Source organism: Solanum stenotomum, unplaced genomic scaffold, assembly GCF_019186545.1.
Source record: "Solanum stenotomum isolate F172 unplaced genomic scaffold, ASM1918654v1 scaffold21764, whole genome shotgun sequence".
In the NCBI taxonomy this organism is placed as follows: Eukaryota; Viridiplantae; Streptophyta; class Magnoliopsida; order Solanales; family Solanaceae; genus Solanum; species Solanum stenotomum.
Window position 1 is genome coordinate 15,297 of NW_026026690.1, and position 19,082 is coordinate 34,378.

Here is a 19,082-nt window from a genome sequence, read left to right on the forward strand (position 1 = left end):
TTTGCTTATACGCGTAATTTTCCCCATATATATATAACAACAATCTACCAATACTGTCCTGCAAAACGGGTTTGGAGAGGAATAAATTATACTTACACTAGAATTTATTTATTTTATATATATAGTGAAAGCATAACAAAACATATTGAACAATAACTATAACAAGATAATACGCTAATTGAAGTACAAGAAACAATAGAAAGTTACATAAATCAAAGGCAAGAAACTACATAAGCAATATGGACGGTTAGTGAGACAAGTGAGACAACACACTACTAAGCAATATGGACGGTTAGTGAGACAAGTGAGACAACACACTACTACCTTTAAACCCTCTTTCTTAATATGTGTCCTTCACGACCTCCTATCTATTGTTATGTCCTAGATAAGCTGAAACTATGTCATATCCTATCTAATCATTTCTCCATAATATTTTTCAATCTACCTCTACACAATTGTGATACCAAACATAACCAACTTCTCACATGTCAAATCATCTCAATCTTGCTTCCGGCATCTTGTCTTCCGCCAATTTTTTTTTGATTTTCACGAATATCTTCATTTCTAATTTTTTTCTCTCCTAATATAACCACACCTCCCTAATGCAAGGCAACAAACATCCTTATTTATGCAAACTTCATCTTGTGAAATATGAGAATTCTTTGATTAGCTAATACTCAACCCCAAACAATAAAGTTGGTGTAACCATCACTAGTAAAGAAAAATTTCCTTCAAGTCTCCACTAGAAGATTAAACATTGTTGAAGTGAGTAATTAACTCATAGCAGAGTATGAGTGTGATCAGCTGCCTTATCATTTTCACCTGAAGATATATTTTTGCTAAATTTCTGTGTTTGTCTAACCATTTTAAAACTTATGATCACATAATCTAGTAGATGGAGCTAGACTTGCAATCTTGTGCTCGACTGCTCAATTCTGTTAACAGCAACAAATCTCTTCCACAAGGGAAGCAACTCCACCTCGTTTTCCTCAAAAGGGGTATCCTTAACTCTGCTCTAACAATAGCCAATCGCCTTCTTCAAATGTACACTAGGTGTGGACAAATGGCTGATGCAGAGTTACTGTTCGATGAAATGTCTCAGAGAAACTGCTTCACTTGGAATACCATGATTGAAGGGTATATGAAATGGGGGAAGATAAACAATTCTTTGGACTTGTTTCGTTTAATGCCTTCCAAGAATGAATTTTCTTGGAATGTGGTCATTCTTGGTCTTGTTAAAGCAGAGGAGTTGGGTGTTGCTAGAAGACTATTGAGTGAAATGCCACGGAAGAATGAAGTAGTTTGGAATGGACTTATTCATGGGTATGCGAAAATGGGATTCCCTGGAGTGGCTTTATGCTTGTTTAAGGAGTTTATAGACTGGGATTTTCGTGAGACGGGTGGTGCATCACATATAGATTCGTTTGTTTTGGCAACTGCATTAGGAGCTTGTGCTGACACAAGAAGTGTTGATTTGGGGAAGCAAATTCATGCTCGTATTATAGTCGACGAAGTTGAAGTTGATTCTGTGTTGGCAAGTTCTTTAGTTAACATGTATGGAAAGGGTGGTGATTTGGATAATGCGAGCTATATTTTGAATAGAATGCAGAATCCTGATAACTTTTCCTTGTCAGCACTTATTTCAGCATATTCAAACTGTGGTCGAATGGATGATGCTAGAAAGATATTCAACCTGATAACTGATCCTTGTGTTGTACTATGGAACTCCATGATTTCTGGGTATGTGTCATGCGATGAAGTGTTAGAAGCATTATTGCTTTTTGAGGAGATGCACAAAGAAGGAGTTATAGGGGATTCCTCTACATTAGCTAGTGTATTGAATGCCTGTGCTAGTGCACACGCCCTTAAAAATTGTTTGCAAGTGCATGTTTATGGTTTTAAGCTTGGACTGTTGGATGACCTTGTCATTGCTAGTGCGCTCATTGACACATATGCTAAATGTGGATGTCCTGATGAAGCTTCCAAAGTTTTTAATGAACTCAAAACACATGATACCATCTTGCTAAATTCTATGATTACCATATATTTCAACTGCAACAGAATTGAAGATGCGAGGCAATTATTTGAGTCAATGCCCTACAAGAGCTTAATATCTTGGAACTCTATGATAATTGGTCTTAATCAATATGGTTGTCCAGTTGAAGCACTGGATCTTTTCTACAGGATGAATAGGATGGATTTTAGGATGGACAAATTTAGCTTTTCAAGTGTCATCAGTGCCTGTGCAAGCATTGCTTCAGTTGAACTTGGTGAACAGATTTTTGCAAGAGCTGTTATCATCGGGATTGATTGTGATCAAATAATTTCTACCTCCTTAATTGATTTCTACTGCAAGTGTGGTTTTGTTAGTGATGCCAGGAAGCTCTTTGACCAAGTGATGAAATCCGACGAGGTTTCGTGGAATTCTATGTTGATGGGTTATGCTACAAATGGTTACGGAAATGAAGCTTTGAATCTATTCCACGAAATGAGAAGTGCGGGTGTTTCGCCAACAAATATCACATTTATTGGTGTCTTATCTGCCTGTGATCATTGTGGTTTACTAGAAGAGGGAAAAAGGTGGTTTAATTCAATGAATTACGATTATCACGTTGATCCAGGGATTGAACATTACTCCTGTATGGTAGATCTTTATGCAAGAGCAGGATGTCTTGAAGAAGCTGTGAACCTCATCGAAAAGATGCCATTTGAGGCAGATTCAAGCATGTGGTTATCCATTTTGAGAGGATGTGTAGCTCATGGTAACAAGATACTAGGACAGCTCGTGGCCCAACGCATTATAGAGCTTGATCCTGAGAATTCAGGTGCTTTCGTGCAGTTATCAAACATATTTGCTACTTCTGAGGACTGGGAAAGATCTGCTTTGGTCAGGAGGCTGATGATAGAAAAGAAAATCCATAAAAGTTCTGGTCGAAGCTGGAGTGATATGTAAGACAAAAGTGCAGTACAGGTCTCCGGATATTATTGCAGCAGTGGGAGAAGAGGTTAACTTTATTTTTAAGCCACCCACTTCAATATCTTTTGAAGCTATTAATTGTTTTTTTTCGGGCTCGTTCATGTTCTTGTAACAATGGTTTTCTTCTAATCTTGTTGCATTATTTTGTGAGCACATCCCAGTTGAAGGGCTTTGTGAGAATTAGCAGTTTGTTTCTCAGATGCCTTGATTTAGGACAGAAAAGACTTGCTGTCAGCTTACAGCCTTATCATTCAAGTTTGTTGGATATATTTGCTTATACAGATTAGTATCTTTCTATAAGTGGTGATCATGTTACTATCTTTTTATAAAGTAGTGATCATGCTACTATCTGCAATTCAGGTTCTTGGAATTATGTAGATGCAGATATGAAGAGTTCTTAGCTGTTTTGGTCACTAAGGGAAAGATGCGTGAGTTAAAGAAATTTGCTGGGGACTTTATACACTATAGTTTAGGCATCCATCTGCTTCAGTCATGCACATCGTTTGGCAGTTCTTAACAGTGTTTTCTCTGAAAATTCTTGGTGTTTCTATCTGTCATTCATTAACTTTATTTGCCAGGATTTAATTCCCAACACTGTCGTGATATCCAAGGTGCTATACACTATAGTTTATTTGCCAGGATTTGCTGGGGGCTCTATACACTATAGTTTAGGCATCTGTCTGCTTCAGTCATGCACATCGTTTGGCAGTTCTTAACAGTGTTTTCTCTGAAAATTCTTGGTGTTTCTATCTGTCACTCATTAACTTTATTTGTCAGGATTTAATTCTTAACACTGTCCGTGATATCCAAGGTGATATTTCGAAATTGTCTAGGACAGAAATTTGCAAAAATGTTTGGAGATAAATTTTGAAAATGAGGAGAGAAGGCTATGGTCTAGCAGAATTCATGGGCCTATACGACCAGAGCGATACGAATTCAAAGCTATTCAGAAACTGTCTTTATAGTTTTCCACTTTGTTATTCAAGCTAACTCTCACTTCTTTTTAACTGATGTTGTGGCAGGTTGGTATAGTGATGTTGTTCATGGGGATGAGAGGGGCTGGTCTGACCTCCTATAGTAGCGATAACTCAAGTAATTATTCTTCCTGCGCCCTTCAAAGGATGCTCACACTCAAGGGATCTTTGATGCATGCTCTGTCATGGCTAAAAACGTGAATGAATCAGGTATTTGTGCCGTGGCTGACCTCAGAGAGAACTATTACTTGGCTGGAAATATATTTTTCCTGGGAGAATGAAGGGGGTTTCCCCTTAAGAATTGAACCAGGATAAAAAGGCCTTGCAAACGACCAGGTAGGAAATGTAACTTCTGTCTTTTCTTTCTACTTGCCAGTTGTTTAAGAAAGTCAAATAGGACACGATAATAGAAATCATTTTTGTTTGTTGTTAAATTTGTTACTTTTGGATACCAAGCTTGATGCTATATATTTACTTTAGCTTTGTAATAACTTTCCCAGGTATGAGCTATTTGACGCTAAATGCAGCTAAAAGTCAAACAGATATTCCATGGCTAATCTAGTTGAACAAGCAAAAGATATACTCACCTCTGTCCTCCAATAAAATTTATTTGATGTTGCGAAACAAAAGTGAGATGCTTGTCTTCAGGTTGTATGAACCTGGGATGAATTTGCAGAAGCGCTGAACGAGAAGATATTGGTCTGGCTCCCTGGTGGATTGTGAGGTATGTTACACTTTCAAAGTGGTTGCATCTGAGGTGAATCTTTTAGTTTCATTTTTGGGTTGGGATCTTTTGTTTGAACTTTGGGTTGATAAAAGAGAAATAGTAATAGTAGAGCTGTAAAATACTGACATGTTTGTGAATAAATCTCGAGTCAGCTTGTATTAGTTTGAAGTTGAGCTTTCTATTTAGTTCGACCATTCAAACTCGAGATTCAGTTTATCTGAATTAACGTGAGCGAACAGCCCATCCCCCTTATTCTCAGTAAATATACCATAGTTATGTAATTTACAATTTAGTTTTTTTTACTCCTAAATGATAGGCAGTTGAATAAGAATATTATATTATATTTTATTTTAGGTGCTTTGCAGTTGAGGCAAGCATTGTATAGTGCTCGATTAATTTGATCAACATGTAGTGTTTGTTCATGTGATAACTGATACTTATCTTAGACACGCTGACAAAGATGCCGCACACACATATACAATACAGTCAGACAGACAAGAGGCATTCCTCAGCTACTACAATGATAATCCTTACTGCTCATTTCCATTTATAGCTTGATTTGAAAATTTACCACCTGTGAAGACGGAATCCATAAACAATTATGTAAGCAGCCATTCTGACAGGGTAGAATCTATACCTGCAGATAGTAAAATACCTGAACCTCAGGCGTGTGGCAAAGTTAATCAGTCAGGAAAATGTGTTGCAGCGTATGAACTTCCATCTAATGGCAAAAAGGTATGGTCTCATAACTTGAGAGGTCACACATCAGGGTAACTTGTAATTTGATTTACTAAATTTCAAGGGGGACACTTTAGTATTTGTAAAATAACTGAATTTGGGCCTAACTTCACAAATTCAGGTCTGAAGTTAGGCTCATGTCTACAATTAGGCTTTGGTGCATTGGCAAGCCAACCATTAAATTCGAGATTTTCAACTTCAGTCCTGCAGTTTTAAAGTTGATTTTGAGGCAACTAAATACTTCGTAAATTCTTAGCTGTGTTTTAAATAGCAGTTATCTGTGCACATGTCCCAGCACCAACTTATTAGACTTACACCCAAAGACAACCCAAGGGGCTTTGTGATATTCTATTTTATGTTTATTCACTTTATTTTTTTAGTTTTGATGTCCAGACTTGTAGTATCTCTAGGTTCTTGCTTTTAGAGCTAGCTATATTAAAATCAAACTCTGATGTCAATTTTTAGAATTTATTAATGTCCAATGCAGTTAACTAAGGTTAATAATTATTAATAGGTAATCACACTGAAAGATGCTAGAGCCACTTCGTAAAAGGTAGAAAAGTTGGAAGGCACATATTAATTTTATGACTTAGTTTTGTCATTTTCTGTACTAAGTTAGCTCTAATGGGCAAACACCAAGTTCTCTTTTGGAATAATTAAGTAATTGTATAAAAAATTATACTAGATAGTATCTTTTAACTTTAAAGTTCTTATGAAACTTCAGGGTGGAGATGAGTGCTTTTGGACTTTCTTGTTTGTATCATTCCCTAGGTAATTTTGATTGCCTTTTGGGGGATCTTTCAACAACTTTGCCCACCAATAATTCAATCTTTGGTTTCTCTTCACTTTTGTTAAATTTAAATGTAATAGTTTCTCTGATTCATGTTTTGTCTTCTAAGTTTTTGTGTGCGTTCATCTCTTAAGAAAGATATTTTCAACGATTATTTGCTTATACTGTCATCTGTGTTTATCTTATACGTCTCACTTAATGAACACTCTACTAATTGGAGCAGTAAGGATGAGTTTGAGAGAAAGTAATGCTCTAATTTATTTCTTTAAAACGTCAAATATTTGAAACAAATTCAGTTTGTCAAAATGATTCATGCTTAGAACTAGCTCATGTCTTTGAGACTGTAGAACTCCAACAGTGATTTGCAACTAGGGCAATAGAAAAGGAATATCATATATAGAGCCCACTGCCCAATAAATCAACTTTGAGAGGATCCCAGATCAGTACCTATAAAAGACCCTTTAGAAAAAAGCATGATATAATTAAAATAAAGTACTTAAGATAATAAATAATTATTATCACCTAGGGAATTTTTGTCTACTTCTTAACATGCCAACCTGTACATATTTACAATACCACTCACTAAATTCATATAAATTGTCAAAACTTTTGCTCACCTTTAATCATAGCCCATCTTAGATCAATCTCTCCTTTTTCATCCTTTTTCTCTCCTCACTCATTATTGTTCAAAAAAAGAGAGATAAAGAGCCTATGTGCTATTGATTTCTTCATCATTAGCAAGAGAAAAAGGAATTGAATTAAACTGAATTTTAGTTTTCTGAGATAATGGCCAGCACCTTTTGCTTTCTTGTTGTAGCAACACTCATTATGTGCATATTCATTGCAAAAACACCTTTAGCAGTGTCACAGAATGTGGAGAGGAAGTTGATATCAGCAACACCAGTAGAGTTTCTTGCAAATCCTCCGGTGCCAGCGGCGTCTCCATTCTCAGAGATATCACCAGATATTGCACCTCTCTTGCCTTCTTCTGGTGGTGTGGTGCCTCCAGTTTCTTCAATGCCAACTATTCCTTCGAATCCGAGTAAAAATCCAGATGATGTGATGTACCCTATTGGCCCTGATTCTGCTGCTCTTGCACCTTCTGCTTTTTCACCTGTTTCCTCTGCTGTTTGTTGTGTTTGTCTTGCAACATATCTGAACATTGCAGTACTGCTTCTAGTAATCGGCTTATTTTGTTCGAGTTAGACATCTGGTATTCAAAATACACTGATTCAATTGGAGGGGGTATGAGCGCTCCCTACCAAAGTAGTCGGCTTAATTATTTGTTATTTGAGAAGTTGTATAATATCATCAACTGCGTTGTTCAGCATTATAACATGCTGTTTCAATCTTGTATAAGTTGATTCACTCTGAAATTCATTTCTTTTACAAGGGATAAATGATACTAGAATAAGTTCTTTTATTGTGCAGTTGTATTTAGTTTCAATTGTTGTTGGAAATCAAAGGTGAAGCTAGAGTTCTAACTACGGATTCTTCAAAATTCAGTAGCTTTGGCAAAACATTGTGTCTGTGTTAAGAAATCTACTGAATATATATAAATATACTCCCTCTGGTCCATATTACATTGTATTTTTTTTTAGGTGTTTTAAGCTTTTACATTCAGTCCAAAATAGTCCAAAATAAGAGAATTTTTAATAAAGATTATATTTATTGTTTTTTTTTTTCAAATTTACCGTTATTTAGACAAGTGTGATTTCATATAAATCAAGAAATCATATTAAATAGATACTATTTAATTAATTAAGAATAATTTAGTGAAAACACTTTACTCAAGTGAATTTCTATATCCAAGTTAAAAACATTATATAATATGAATATGAGGGAGTAATTTATCTCGTACTCAATAAGCTATCTTTTATAGAATTCAGAATTTGTAAATTTTGAATCTGCATAGTGTAATGCTTTAGACTAGAGTAAAATTGTTTCTAGTATTGTTTTCTTTAAAAAAATAAAAATAAATTAAAAGTGATTATCAAGATTAGTGTAAAAACAATTAAAAAAAGTGCAACTTTTTCTTGTTTAATTTCCCATATGCTACTTTTTGGTTAAGTAATAATATAGCTGGCTATGAGTGATGAAGAAGGAGGTAATGCACATGGAGGGGGCCATGTAATATCCCAACACTTTTTGGTGTTCCAACTCTTTTCATCATGTGATACCATCAGTTACATTTTGGACTTTTGTATCAATGGGGGTACACACTATGCCCAGAATTATAATAACTAAACTATTATAACATGACCCTGTCATACCTCAAACCATAGAAAGTATAGTGTTTTTTTTTTTAATTCTATTGTTTTCTTGTTATCCTTTTCCTTCTTTAGTTTAAGAAAAAAAAAATCAAAAAAGTTGAGAGATAAGTTGAGATGACAATGGTTTATGATACAAGCCCCCAAACAATATTAATGTTGCGCGGCATATTATATGTGTGTTCAGTTAGTATCTTTCAACAAAAGAAACTATTTGTACGCTAGATTAGACTGTGACGTAGGAAAAAGTCAATATTAACGATTGAGAGAACATGAATGAAAATGTGTGAAAGTATGCTTGCATTAGAGAAAATAACTATTAATCGAGTATTCTTGTTTAAAAGTTTGACTACTTGATACCCCTTAATCAGACTTTTAAAAAAATAAACCCTAGTTACATGAATTTGACATAAATAAACTAGAAGCGCATAATAAAAATACAAGAAGTAAAGCTACTTTACATTTACATTAAATATGACTTGGACTTGAGCAAAGGAAAAGCTGGTCCAGTAGGCGGCACTTGGAGGGGCCGCATCCTTTTCTGCGCGCAGGGGCAGAGCTAGAAGCACGATATGGGTCCGTCTATTTTTATTCAATATATACAATTATTAAGTTTAGAACACAATTATTACTTATTACTTGTTAGCACTTGAAATCATAGTAATAAAGTTCCAAATTTTGATTTTGCCTTTGTTTCGCTTAAACACATGGGTGTTGGCAATATGCGTGCCCTGACAGCATTGTCAGCATTTGCCTGTTGCGTGCGAACACGAGCTATCATTGGAGTGACATAGTTTCATACCTAAATTATTAAGGTTTCACGGAATTTTCTTAATTTACCATGAAATCTTTGTGCCAGGTGGACTTATTTGACCAAAATATTTTTAATCTAAAGAAAGTTATAATTCAGGCAAAAACATGTTATTGAATAGTTCAGGATGATGGGAGGATGGGAAACGTCACTTCTTCTTTAGTTCCTAAACTTTATGCAAAGGTAAATTTACATTTGCTTTCTTTACTGACGCTAATGAAGTTGCTTTTGTGGCTCCTTTTGGTTGGGGTTTAATTGAGACTCTTTTTTATAATAAAGGCCGCTTTTTAAAAAAATCTTATCTTTATGAGTTTTAAAATTTGATCTTGGCGTAAATGAGAATCAGTCCGGATAAATAATATATCAAAAGAATTGAGAAAGAGCTTATATTTAAAATTGAGCAACTTTCACATAGAGCAACCACAAAAATTATATTTGTATGCTATAGCTATAGTTTGCATAATTGCGCTCCATAACAAACATAAATATGTATATTTCGCTATACATATACAAAAGAAAGCAGTTGTATAATTTCGCTATACTATACAAAAGAAAGCAGTTGTATAATCTGCTTTGGTATACATATACAAAAGATCAATTGTATAATATGTGTTTGTAAAAAGCGAGAAAGAGAGAAAAACAAAAGAAAACTTGGCAGGGGAAGATCGTATTTGTATAATCATAAGTGTATAGGACGAAAATATATACATTTGTATTTGTATATACAATTTTCTCTCGTTTTATACAAACACAAACACAATGTATACATTTGTGTTTGTATAAAGTGGAGAGAGGCGAGTGAGCGAGCGAGATCTGGGAGAGGGGAACGAAAATATATGTATATATACAATTTTCTCTCGCTTTATACAAACACAAACACATTTTATACATTTGCATTTTTGTATAAAGTGAGAAAGGTGAGTGAGCGAGCGAGATCTGGGAGAGTGGCGAGCGAGATCTGAGAGAGGGGAACGAAAATATATATACATATACAATTTTCTCTCGCTTTATACAAACACAAATGCATTTTATACATTTGCGTTTGTATAAAAAGCGAGAGAGGCGAGGGAGAGAACGAGAGTGGCGAGCGAGATTCGCTAGGAGAGAGGCGAAATAGCAACAATTTGCTATGAGGTACAATTAAATCAAACTATATTTACAGAATTTAATTTAAATTAATTGTTTGCTATTATATACAATTATCCCCTTAAAATTTGATTGGCGTAAACGATAATCTGTTTGGGCAAATAATATATCAAAAAAATTGAGAAGAGCTTATATTTAAAATTTAAGCTAGAGAAAGATTTGAATGGATAGATGTTCATTGCAATTTGTTATTAAATAGTTTCCGAACTCAAATTTTAAAATTCAGCCTATCACAAACATGAATCATTTCATGTGAATGATATATCAAAAGATTCAAAATATTGAGTGGAGGTCATCATATCTAAAATTCGGCCTATCACAAACACGAATCACTTCATGTGAATGCTGTATCAAAAGACTCAAAATATTGAGAGGAACTCATCATATCTAAAATTCGAGACTGTTTAAAGGAGATTTGAACTGGTCGGGATTGAAAAAAGTAACAACTTGTTGAAGAGATATAATAATGTATATGAATATATATATATATATATGCACACATCTTTGATACATAATGATACATTATATATATTCAGTTATACACTACATATAATATCGATATATTTAATATATATGCGACCAGTTTAGCTTAAAAAAATTGATTGATGTTACATTGACATAAGAAACCCGTATATAAGATTTCCAAAGATTTGTTGGAATTCACATTCAAGCTTAAGGGAGTGCATGAACATGACAATTGTGAGTATTTGAAAATAATAAATTTTGTTTTCAAAATGAAAAATAATATTGAAAAATTAGAATTATATTTAATCATAAATACAAATTGAAGTTATTTTTGAATCTTTCGTTGAAATGAAAACAATGAAAACAAAACTTTTTGTGTATTAAGCCCTTGGTGAGCCCATGATATACCTAGTTTGAGGCCTCATTAGTTCACATGAAGGCTTTCAAGTCCATTATTCCCTAATAAGTGGTGTATTAATTCCTTGATATAAGCCCACTGCCATGCACTCCAATAGTAAAGCTAGCACGCTTTAAAAAATGAAAAAAAAAAAATCTTAAATTATGCGAAATTGAAAAAAAAAAGTTCTTTATTAATATTTTCATGAGAAAAGTATACAATTATCGTTATTTTTTTTCTCATTTGGTGTTCAGAATCCACACTAAAATGTCGACTAAATTCGAATCGCGCAATGCAAAACCCATTTGAAACATATAATTTTCTTTATACCCAAAGCTCAAATCTACCGTTGTCGTTATTAATATATTATTTTAGCTATATAGTAATTTCCCATTTATTTGATTAAGTCATCTTGGACTTATGTATAACTAAAAGAGTAGCTTATACGATACTAAACCAATTAAATATTTTTTAAATACTAAACCAAAAAATCTGTCGGAAAACAAAAGATTTTTGGTTGGCATAACAAGAAAACAACAAAAGCCAAATATTCAAAAAAAAAGTGAAAGTTATTTTAATTAATTTGTTCCAAAAATGAAATTAGGTGAAAATTTAGGACGTTTGCTGTACCAACTTTACTTCTAACCAGTTTCTTCCTTATAGTCAACTCACTTTCATCACCCTTTTTTAAAAAATATATATTTTACAATATTCAATCTATTAATTAATTTTATTAATAAATATAATACGACTGTGAAATATGTTTTTTTTTTGGTTCAGTATGTTGGTGTCATTTTCTACGCTAGTTTAATTTCCTAAATTTGTTACCTTACGTGTTATCATTAACTTACTATAATGGTATACACGTGTATTATACACCATATCTCATGGTTAACTGCTACTTACTCCCCTTTTTTTCTGTCCGATTTTTTTTGCTCTCTACTACTAATTATTTTTCTTTTGAGATTGAACCTGAGACTCTGGTTAAGAAAAAAATAACTTCATCTACTATACTACATTCTTTGATGGTGGAACTGGGTTTTTTATTTATAGTTTTGGAATTATTTCTTTTTTTAAGACGTGATGGACCATGTGAATAGGAGTAAGGGGACAAAGAACAGAATATGAGACATTAGGTTAAAAATCACATTATAACTAGTACAGTTTGATAAGATATATAAAAATAGTAATTTTCATCGTTTCAATTTATATGAATTAGTTTGACTTGACACAGATTTAAAAAAATAAAGAAGATCTATTTTTGAAAATGGTGGTCTAAAATGAATTATAGATATATGTCTGGCCGGCTGAAAATCATGTTATTAATGGTAAACTGAGCATTTTAAAGCTAAATTAGAGTACAAAAATATATAAATATGTCATTTTTTATGCTGACTAAAAAGGAAAGTAAGCCATATAAAATGGGACAGGGAAATTATTAAATAAGATGTATTAATAATATTATCATTAATAATGTTAAGATTAATCCTATTGAAATTATTTTGTATTGATTACCTTACTGAGAAACTATAAAAATGCTTGGGAATTGGGATATGTTACATCTTGTTAGCTTGTCGATATTACGAACAACTACTTATCGTAATATAAGGCTCAAATATGGCTAAAATATTATAAATATATGATATAGGCACAAGTGAACTCGATGTAGAAAATTAAACCATCAAGACTTATCATTTAGTGTTATTGGACAAAAAATTCTTAGTCGGGATTTTAATATATCAGAAATAACTTTTTCATTTTATAAAAATAGGAATAAGATATATACTCCCTCTTTATTATATTTATTTGTGATATTATATTGAATATATTATTATTATTGTCGTATAAAAAAACAAGGAGCACGCACAACGCACAGTCTAATTCTTATTGTATAGTTAATAAAAGTTGACTAATTACCCTTGACTAAGTTAGAGATTTTTCTCAAGTTTCGTAAATCAAAAGGTAAAGTGAATTATACAAGTAAACTTCATTTAACAAGTTAAGCCTAAGAGTGTGCACTCACTCAATTGAATTAAAAAAAAAAAAATGGAATAAAACAAAAGTGAAAAGTTAGTGAAAATAATAATAATTTTGACTAAAGCAATTTCAAGCCATGCAAGCAAATGACGCAGTAAAATCTCTTTTTATTATTTATTCGTTGCATGGCTACGTCTTTTTTGGCTAGCAGAAACAACCTGGTCCCATTATCTATTAGAAAATTAGATTTTTAAAAGAAATCAACTTTTTTTAAAGAGATATTATTCATGCAAGCAAGCAATTTTAGTCGGGATACAAGTAAGTCCATGTTTATTTGAACATTAATATTTTTTTGGTTGTATTTGAAATTTGAAATTTGAAAAATTCTTTAAAACCTAGATATATTCAAAATTTTACCCTAAATTTTATTTTATTTTATTTTTTTATATAAAAGTAATTCTGCATTAGAAATTTTCCTCTCAAGAAAATGTATCAAAATGAAAGTTAAGTCGTTTAAAGAAATTTAAAACAAGAAAATAGAAATATACCCCATTTAGGGATAGGTTAATAGAACTTAATTACGGACTTAATAAGAAAATATACTATTACTACATTCATCTCGATTTCAATTTGTTTGTCTTACTTTTCTTTTTAGTCTGTTTCAAAAAGAATATATCTTCCTTTTTTGGTAACACTTAAATTTCAACTTTCTACTTGACATGTTTAATACCACAATATTAAAGGATATTTGATATATTTCACGTATTTTTAGTTTAAAGCAATAAAATTTAGTTATTATTATTTTACTTTCTTAAATTTCATACCAAGTCAAACTTAGACAGTGAAATAAAAATTAAAAGAGAGTAGAACAATATAATCCATGGTCGGCAGGTCCTCTACATCTTATTTAGAATTTTGACCAAGTAAATTTCTAACTTAAAGATTAATGTTTAAAACAAATAAACTTAAAAGGTTCCTTGCCCACTTATTATAGTCGATTATGTATGAAGATAACTGTCAAAATCAAAATTTGTTAATTGGATTAAAGTACAAGAAACTAGACTGCTCAATTGTATAAATACTAAACATGTCTAATTTGGTAGCATCAAATAGAAGAAACCAAAAGAAAAATTACAAATAAATTCTTCCACAAATTAAATTAAAATGGGAAGGTCTCCTTGTTGTGATGAAAATGGGCTCAAAAAAGGACCTTGGACTCCTGAAGAAGATCAAATACTTGTTGATTATATTGACAAACATGGTCATGGAAGTTGGAGAGCCCTTCCTAAGCTTGCAGGTATTATAATAATTCCAACAAAAAAATAATAATTTTTTTTATCACTACTAAAAACGGAATTAGCTACGAGCTTCGTCGCTGGTCCATGGTTTACTCGTAACTAATGAAAATTCGTTGCTAAGTGGGATTAGCAACAACCTCTTTTTGGCATGAGCAAAGGTAGCTAGCTAGGGGCGCGTAAGGAGTTTATCTCAAATTTTTTTTTCTTCAGAAATTATATTATATATAGAATGTTAAAATTATATATGGTTTATGTATATATAATAGATGTTGAATTTTCTTTGCTTCTGATTTCGATAGGTAAGTTCTTGGTTATAACATAGATGATTTTTGTTTTAACAAAACTAACATTTGTTGTTTTTATATGCTATATAGGACTTAATAGGTGTGGGAAGAGCTGCAGGTTAAGATGGACTAATTATTTGAGGCCTGATATCAAGAGAGGCAAATTTTCTGAAGAAGAAGAACAAACAATTCTTCATCTCCATTCCATCCTAGGAAACAAGTAATTAATTCTTTCAATATAACTTACATTATTTATATGTCAGTAAAAAAAATAGAGAACTTTGGTATATTTTTAAGGGAATGGGTCAAAAATGTCCTTAAACTATGTAAAAGGAACAAAAATGCCCTCCGTTTATAGTTTGGCTAAAAAATGTCCTCACCATCAATATTTTGGTTCAAAAATGCCCTTGCAGTCAATACTTTGAAAGTAAGATAAACATTTGCTAATTTAAAAAACCATGATTAGAAAAAGAATGTGTTAAAAATAATAATATATTTATTTGGAAAATGAGCATTTTTGACCCATTAAATAACAATAAGGGCATTTTTGGACCAAACTACAAATGGAGGGCATTTTTGTTTCTTTCGCATAATTTAAGGGCATTTTTGAACCAAAGTATTGACGGTAAGAGCATTTTTGAGCCAAACTATAAATGAATGGCATTTTTATTCTTTTCACATAATTTAAGGGCATTTTTGAACTTTTTCTCTATTTTGGATCGTATTTTATATAATATTGACTAAATAATAAGCTTAAATAATGTGGAGTTACTAATGGATAATGGTGATTTATATAGTTGACCTCGATTTTGCTAGAGATTTATGCACAATTATTGTTGTTGTTGCTAACACATTTGTTTTCTTGTTTGTGAAAATTCATATTGATGATATCTTTTGATATTATGGTTGTAGATGGTCCGCAATCGCGACACATTTACCAGGAAGAACAGACAATGAGATCAAAAATTTCTGGAACACACATTTAAAGAAGAAGCTAATTCAAATGGGATATGATCCAATGACACACAAGCCAAGAACTGATTTATTTGCAAACTTGCCTAATATAATAGCTTTGGCAAATTTACTTCAACATCATCCACTTGAAGATCATGCTGTGAGATTACAAGTAGAAGCTGCCCAATTAGCTAAAATTCAATATTTACAATTTCTATTCCAATCTTCAAATAATTATAATCCAACACCACCTACACCCTCATTAAACACTCAACATTACAATAATAATAATAATAATAATAATAATAATAATAATAATAATAATATTAATCTTGGAGATTTAGGGGCATTTAATTTGACAAATTTTGTTAAAGAAAATAGTACCCCTTCTTTAAATTTATCCAATATTGAAAATCAAACACTTTTCTCCAATGAAAATAACTCTTGCTCTCAACTACTCCACAATAATCAAGATAATACACAACAAGTCCCTTTCAATTTCCAAACACCTTTGAATAATAATATTAATGAAATTAGTGACGATATTAATTGTCACAATTTTAATTTTGATCAAGAAAATAATTCAACTAGTTCCCCATTAAATATTACTAATATTCTTCCTTCTCCACATTCTTCAAGTCATTTGCCACCTTTGGCTGAAATTTCAATTAGCAATAATCAAGGAGATTCCAGCAGTAATTCAACTAACAATGGTGCTGATCAAGGGAGTTCTTCATATTGGCCAGAATTATTTTTTGAAGAACACTTCATGCATGACATTTCTTGATATTTACGCTGGGCTCAGAAAAAAGTTGATTTTTTTTTTTTGTATATTAGTATGATTGGTACGTTGTTGATGAGTGAGATGGACAGTGAGGATTATTATAGACTCAATTTGCTTGAGATTGAGATGTTATTATTGTAAATATGTTGTTGATTGTTGAGAGGGTACACATATGTTCACATTGCTAATCACATTACGATTCTTGTTTTTTTTTTGATCCTTGTTGAATGTGTTATAATGTAAATATTCCTCATTGTTATAATGTAAATATTCCTTGTTGTTCTGATTTTATGAGTTCAAATTTTATAAGTGTTAAGATTTCAGTAGAATTTTACAAATATATTTATATGACATGTTAAAATAATTATGAATTCAAATGAATTTGTGACAGAAGCTATTTAGTCCCTTAACATATTCTCCCCATGTGAGCTATAGTAACCTGAGATTTCCTAGTAAAATATACTTGTTACTTCCTTCCAAATACTTTTTACGATTTTCTTTTTCCTTCTTTTATCGATTAACATTTTATGCACTAATTAATGACATAAAAAAATACTTATTGATCTCACTCAGATCATGATGATTTATAATTTTATATCAATTGTTGTATCTACAGGTACAATATTTGTGTAACAATTGACAAGAACTTATTGGTTACTTGATAAAAGAACATGTAACGACATAGCTATTTTAGTCATATAAAAACAACATTACGCTATCGATCAAAACGTTCAAGAACTCCTTAATTAATTTATGTTGTTGGGCAACACATTACATTAGCAGATTTAATTTTTATAAAATATTTGATTGTGAACTCAGTTATCATTACAAATAAATTTAAAATTATTATAGAAATTAGAAACTGTTCTGTCTTTGACTATAGCTTTAATTTTTGATGGTCTATGATTAACACAACAATATATTAGATGATTGGAAGCACAATAATTAATACTAATCTAATGAGTACACAAATAAAGCATTTATTTAATTTCTTGATGTTGCCACTTATATATGATCTCATTACTATATATAATTTCTAGATGTTCGTGACCTGTATCATCATGACCAGGGGCTGCGTCATTTAATTAATTATATGTCTTTTTAAAATAAATAAAAGGGCTTAATTAAATGACATAAGAACTTTGAAAAAACTTCTAACATATAGGGTAGGATTAGGTGGTTTGAAAACCTTCTTAATTTCTTCTCCACCCACAAGGAACCATGAGGTTAAGCTAAGAACGAAAGAAAAAACCTAACGCTATCTAAATTTTGTACCTTTGCTTTGACAACATACGAGTCTACGACACTAAAATAAAAACAACTTTTAACAACAATACATATATATATTAATAATTGACATTAGAACTAAAGTTGATATAGGCTTTAACAACATTTACAGAGTGCTTAAATGTAATTGTCATTAGTAATTGCTTTTGAAAAACATACTTAAGCTTAATTGCCGCTATAAATTATTTTTGGTATACTGTGACTCCACAATTAGTACTTGACATTAATCAAAGTTACTACCTATGTCCACTTTAATTTTTGGTTTTCTTTTTTAGAGTCAAACGGTAAGTAATTTGACTACTATTTTACGATGTATTTTTTCATCATATTGATATGCAAACAATTGCAATTTATAGTACTTTTCATATAGTTTTTGAATATCTAATTTTTTTTGTTTAAAATATTGATTTAATGTAATTTAATTTCACTTTAAAAATTAGTCAAATTAACATTTGAAAAATGCAACATGACAATTAAAAATGGACGGATGGATGAAGTAGTAAATATCTTATTCTTGAACTAAACCACACACAAATGTAAAAACAAACTTTATTTTTATAATTAAAAAAAACAACAAGAAAGAGTAGAGAGATACCATGGGAATATCGACGAGTGTGTGAAAAAAGTCTTCGTAGTAAATTGAGACTTTTTTTCTCATATGGTTTGTGTGAATTTAAAGCATTTGACAGTCAATTTCTTCGTAGAAAAGAAATACCCTTTCCTAACTACTTGATAGGAGATTTGTAACATTTGACTTTTTATCCTTTGGTATTCAAATTTTATATTGTGATCCAACTAAATGTTCAGAATTCGAGTCACCGGGACGTCAACATTAAAAGCATAAAATGTTTCCTAAGAAACGTGACTTCATATATAGGATTTCGACCTCTAATTAAAAGTGGAGGAGTACTTACCAGCCTATCTAACATTAACTATTACACATACACAATCTATTACGAATTAATTTTAATATTGGGTTTGTTTTACGGTCGTTAATTAATTAACTTATTTGCTCAAATTATGTATACTTGTCTAGCCAAGATTAATAAACTATCACTTTCATTAGAAGGGATTTTAATCTAGAAGTAATTATTATTATAATACAGAAAATAAAAATAAAATAATTTGGAAAGTGAGTGTGATTGATGTAATGCAGTCAAAAATTGTTATGATTTTCTCCGTGAAGCTCTTCTAATAGGAGTA

The 19,082-nt window shown here is 31.6% G+C and overlaps 2 protein-coding genes across 3 annotated transcripts; both read left to right on the plus strand.

Moving 5' to 3' along the window:
• The first annotated feature begins 621 nt into the window (after positions 1 to 621).
• LOC125851064 (putative pentatricopeptide repeat-containing protein At1g77010, mitochondrial) lies at positions 622 to 7,439 on the plus strand. 2 transcript variants are annotated; one of them, XM_049530864.1, is made up of 4 exons: positions 622 to 3,005; positions 4,000 to 4,287; positions 4,452 to 4,675; positions 5,322 to 7,439. In XM_049530864.1, exon 1 carries the CDS (start codon positions 896 to 898, stop codon positions 2,951 to 2,953), a length of 2,058 nt encoding a protein of 685 aa, XP_049386821.1. In that variant the 5' UTR covers positions 622 to 895; the 3' UTR covers positions 2,954 to 3,005; positions 4,000 to 4,287; positions 4,452 to 4,675; positions 5,322 to 7,439. The 2 variants fall into 2 exon arrangements, with proteins under 2 accessions (XP_049386821.1, XP_049386820.1); XM_049530863.1 differs by lacking the exon at positions 5,322 to 7,439 and adding an exon at positions 5,033 to 5,309.
• Positions 7,440 to 14,384: 6,945 nt separating this feature from the next.
• On the plus strand, positions 14,385 to 16,650 carry LOC125851068 (transcription factor MYB93). The gene is made up of 3 exons (XM_049530867.1): positions 14,385 to 14,569; positions 14,945 to 15,074; positions 15,767 to 16,650. The coding sequence occupies exons 1-3, from the start codon at positions 14,437 to 14,439 to the stop codon at positions 16,593 to 16,595; spliced, it is 1,092 nt and encodes a 363-aa protein (XP_049386824.1). The 5' UTR covers positions 14,385 to 14,436; the 3' UTR covers positions 16,596 to 16,650.
• Positions 16,651 to 19,082: the final 2,432 nt, after the last annotated feature.

Excerpts from the sequence above, each read along its gene's own strand:
- LOC125851064 (XM_049530864.1), top strand. The coding sequence starts at position 896 with ATGGAGCTAGACTTGCAATCTTGTGCTCGACTGCTCAATTCTGTTAAC.
- LOC125851068 (XM_049530867.1), top strand. The coding sequence starts at position 14,437 with ATGGGAAGGTCTCCTTGTTGTGATGAAAATGGGCTCAAAAAAGGACCT. Across the intron at positions 14,570-14,944 it reads AGCCCTTCCTAAGCTTGCAG|GACTTAATAGGTGTGGGAAG; the intron begins GTATTATAATAA and ends TATGCTATATAG. Across the intron at positions 15,075-15,766 it reads CATTCCATCCTAGGAAACAA|ATGGTCCGCAATCGCGACAC; the intron begins GTAATTAATTCT and ends TTATGGTTGTAG.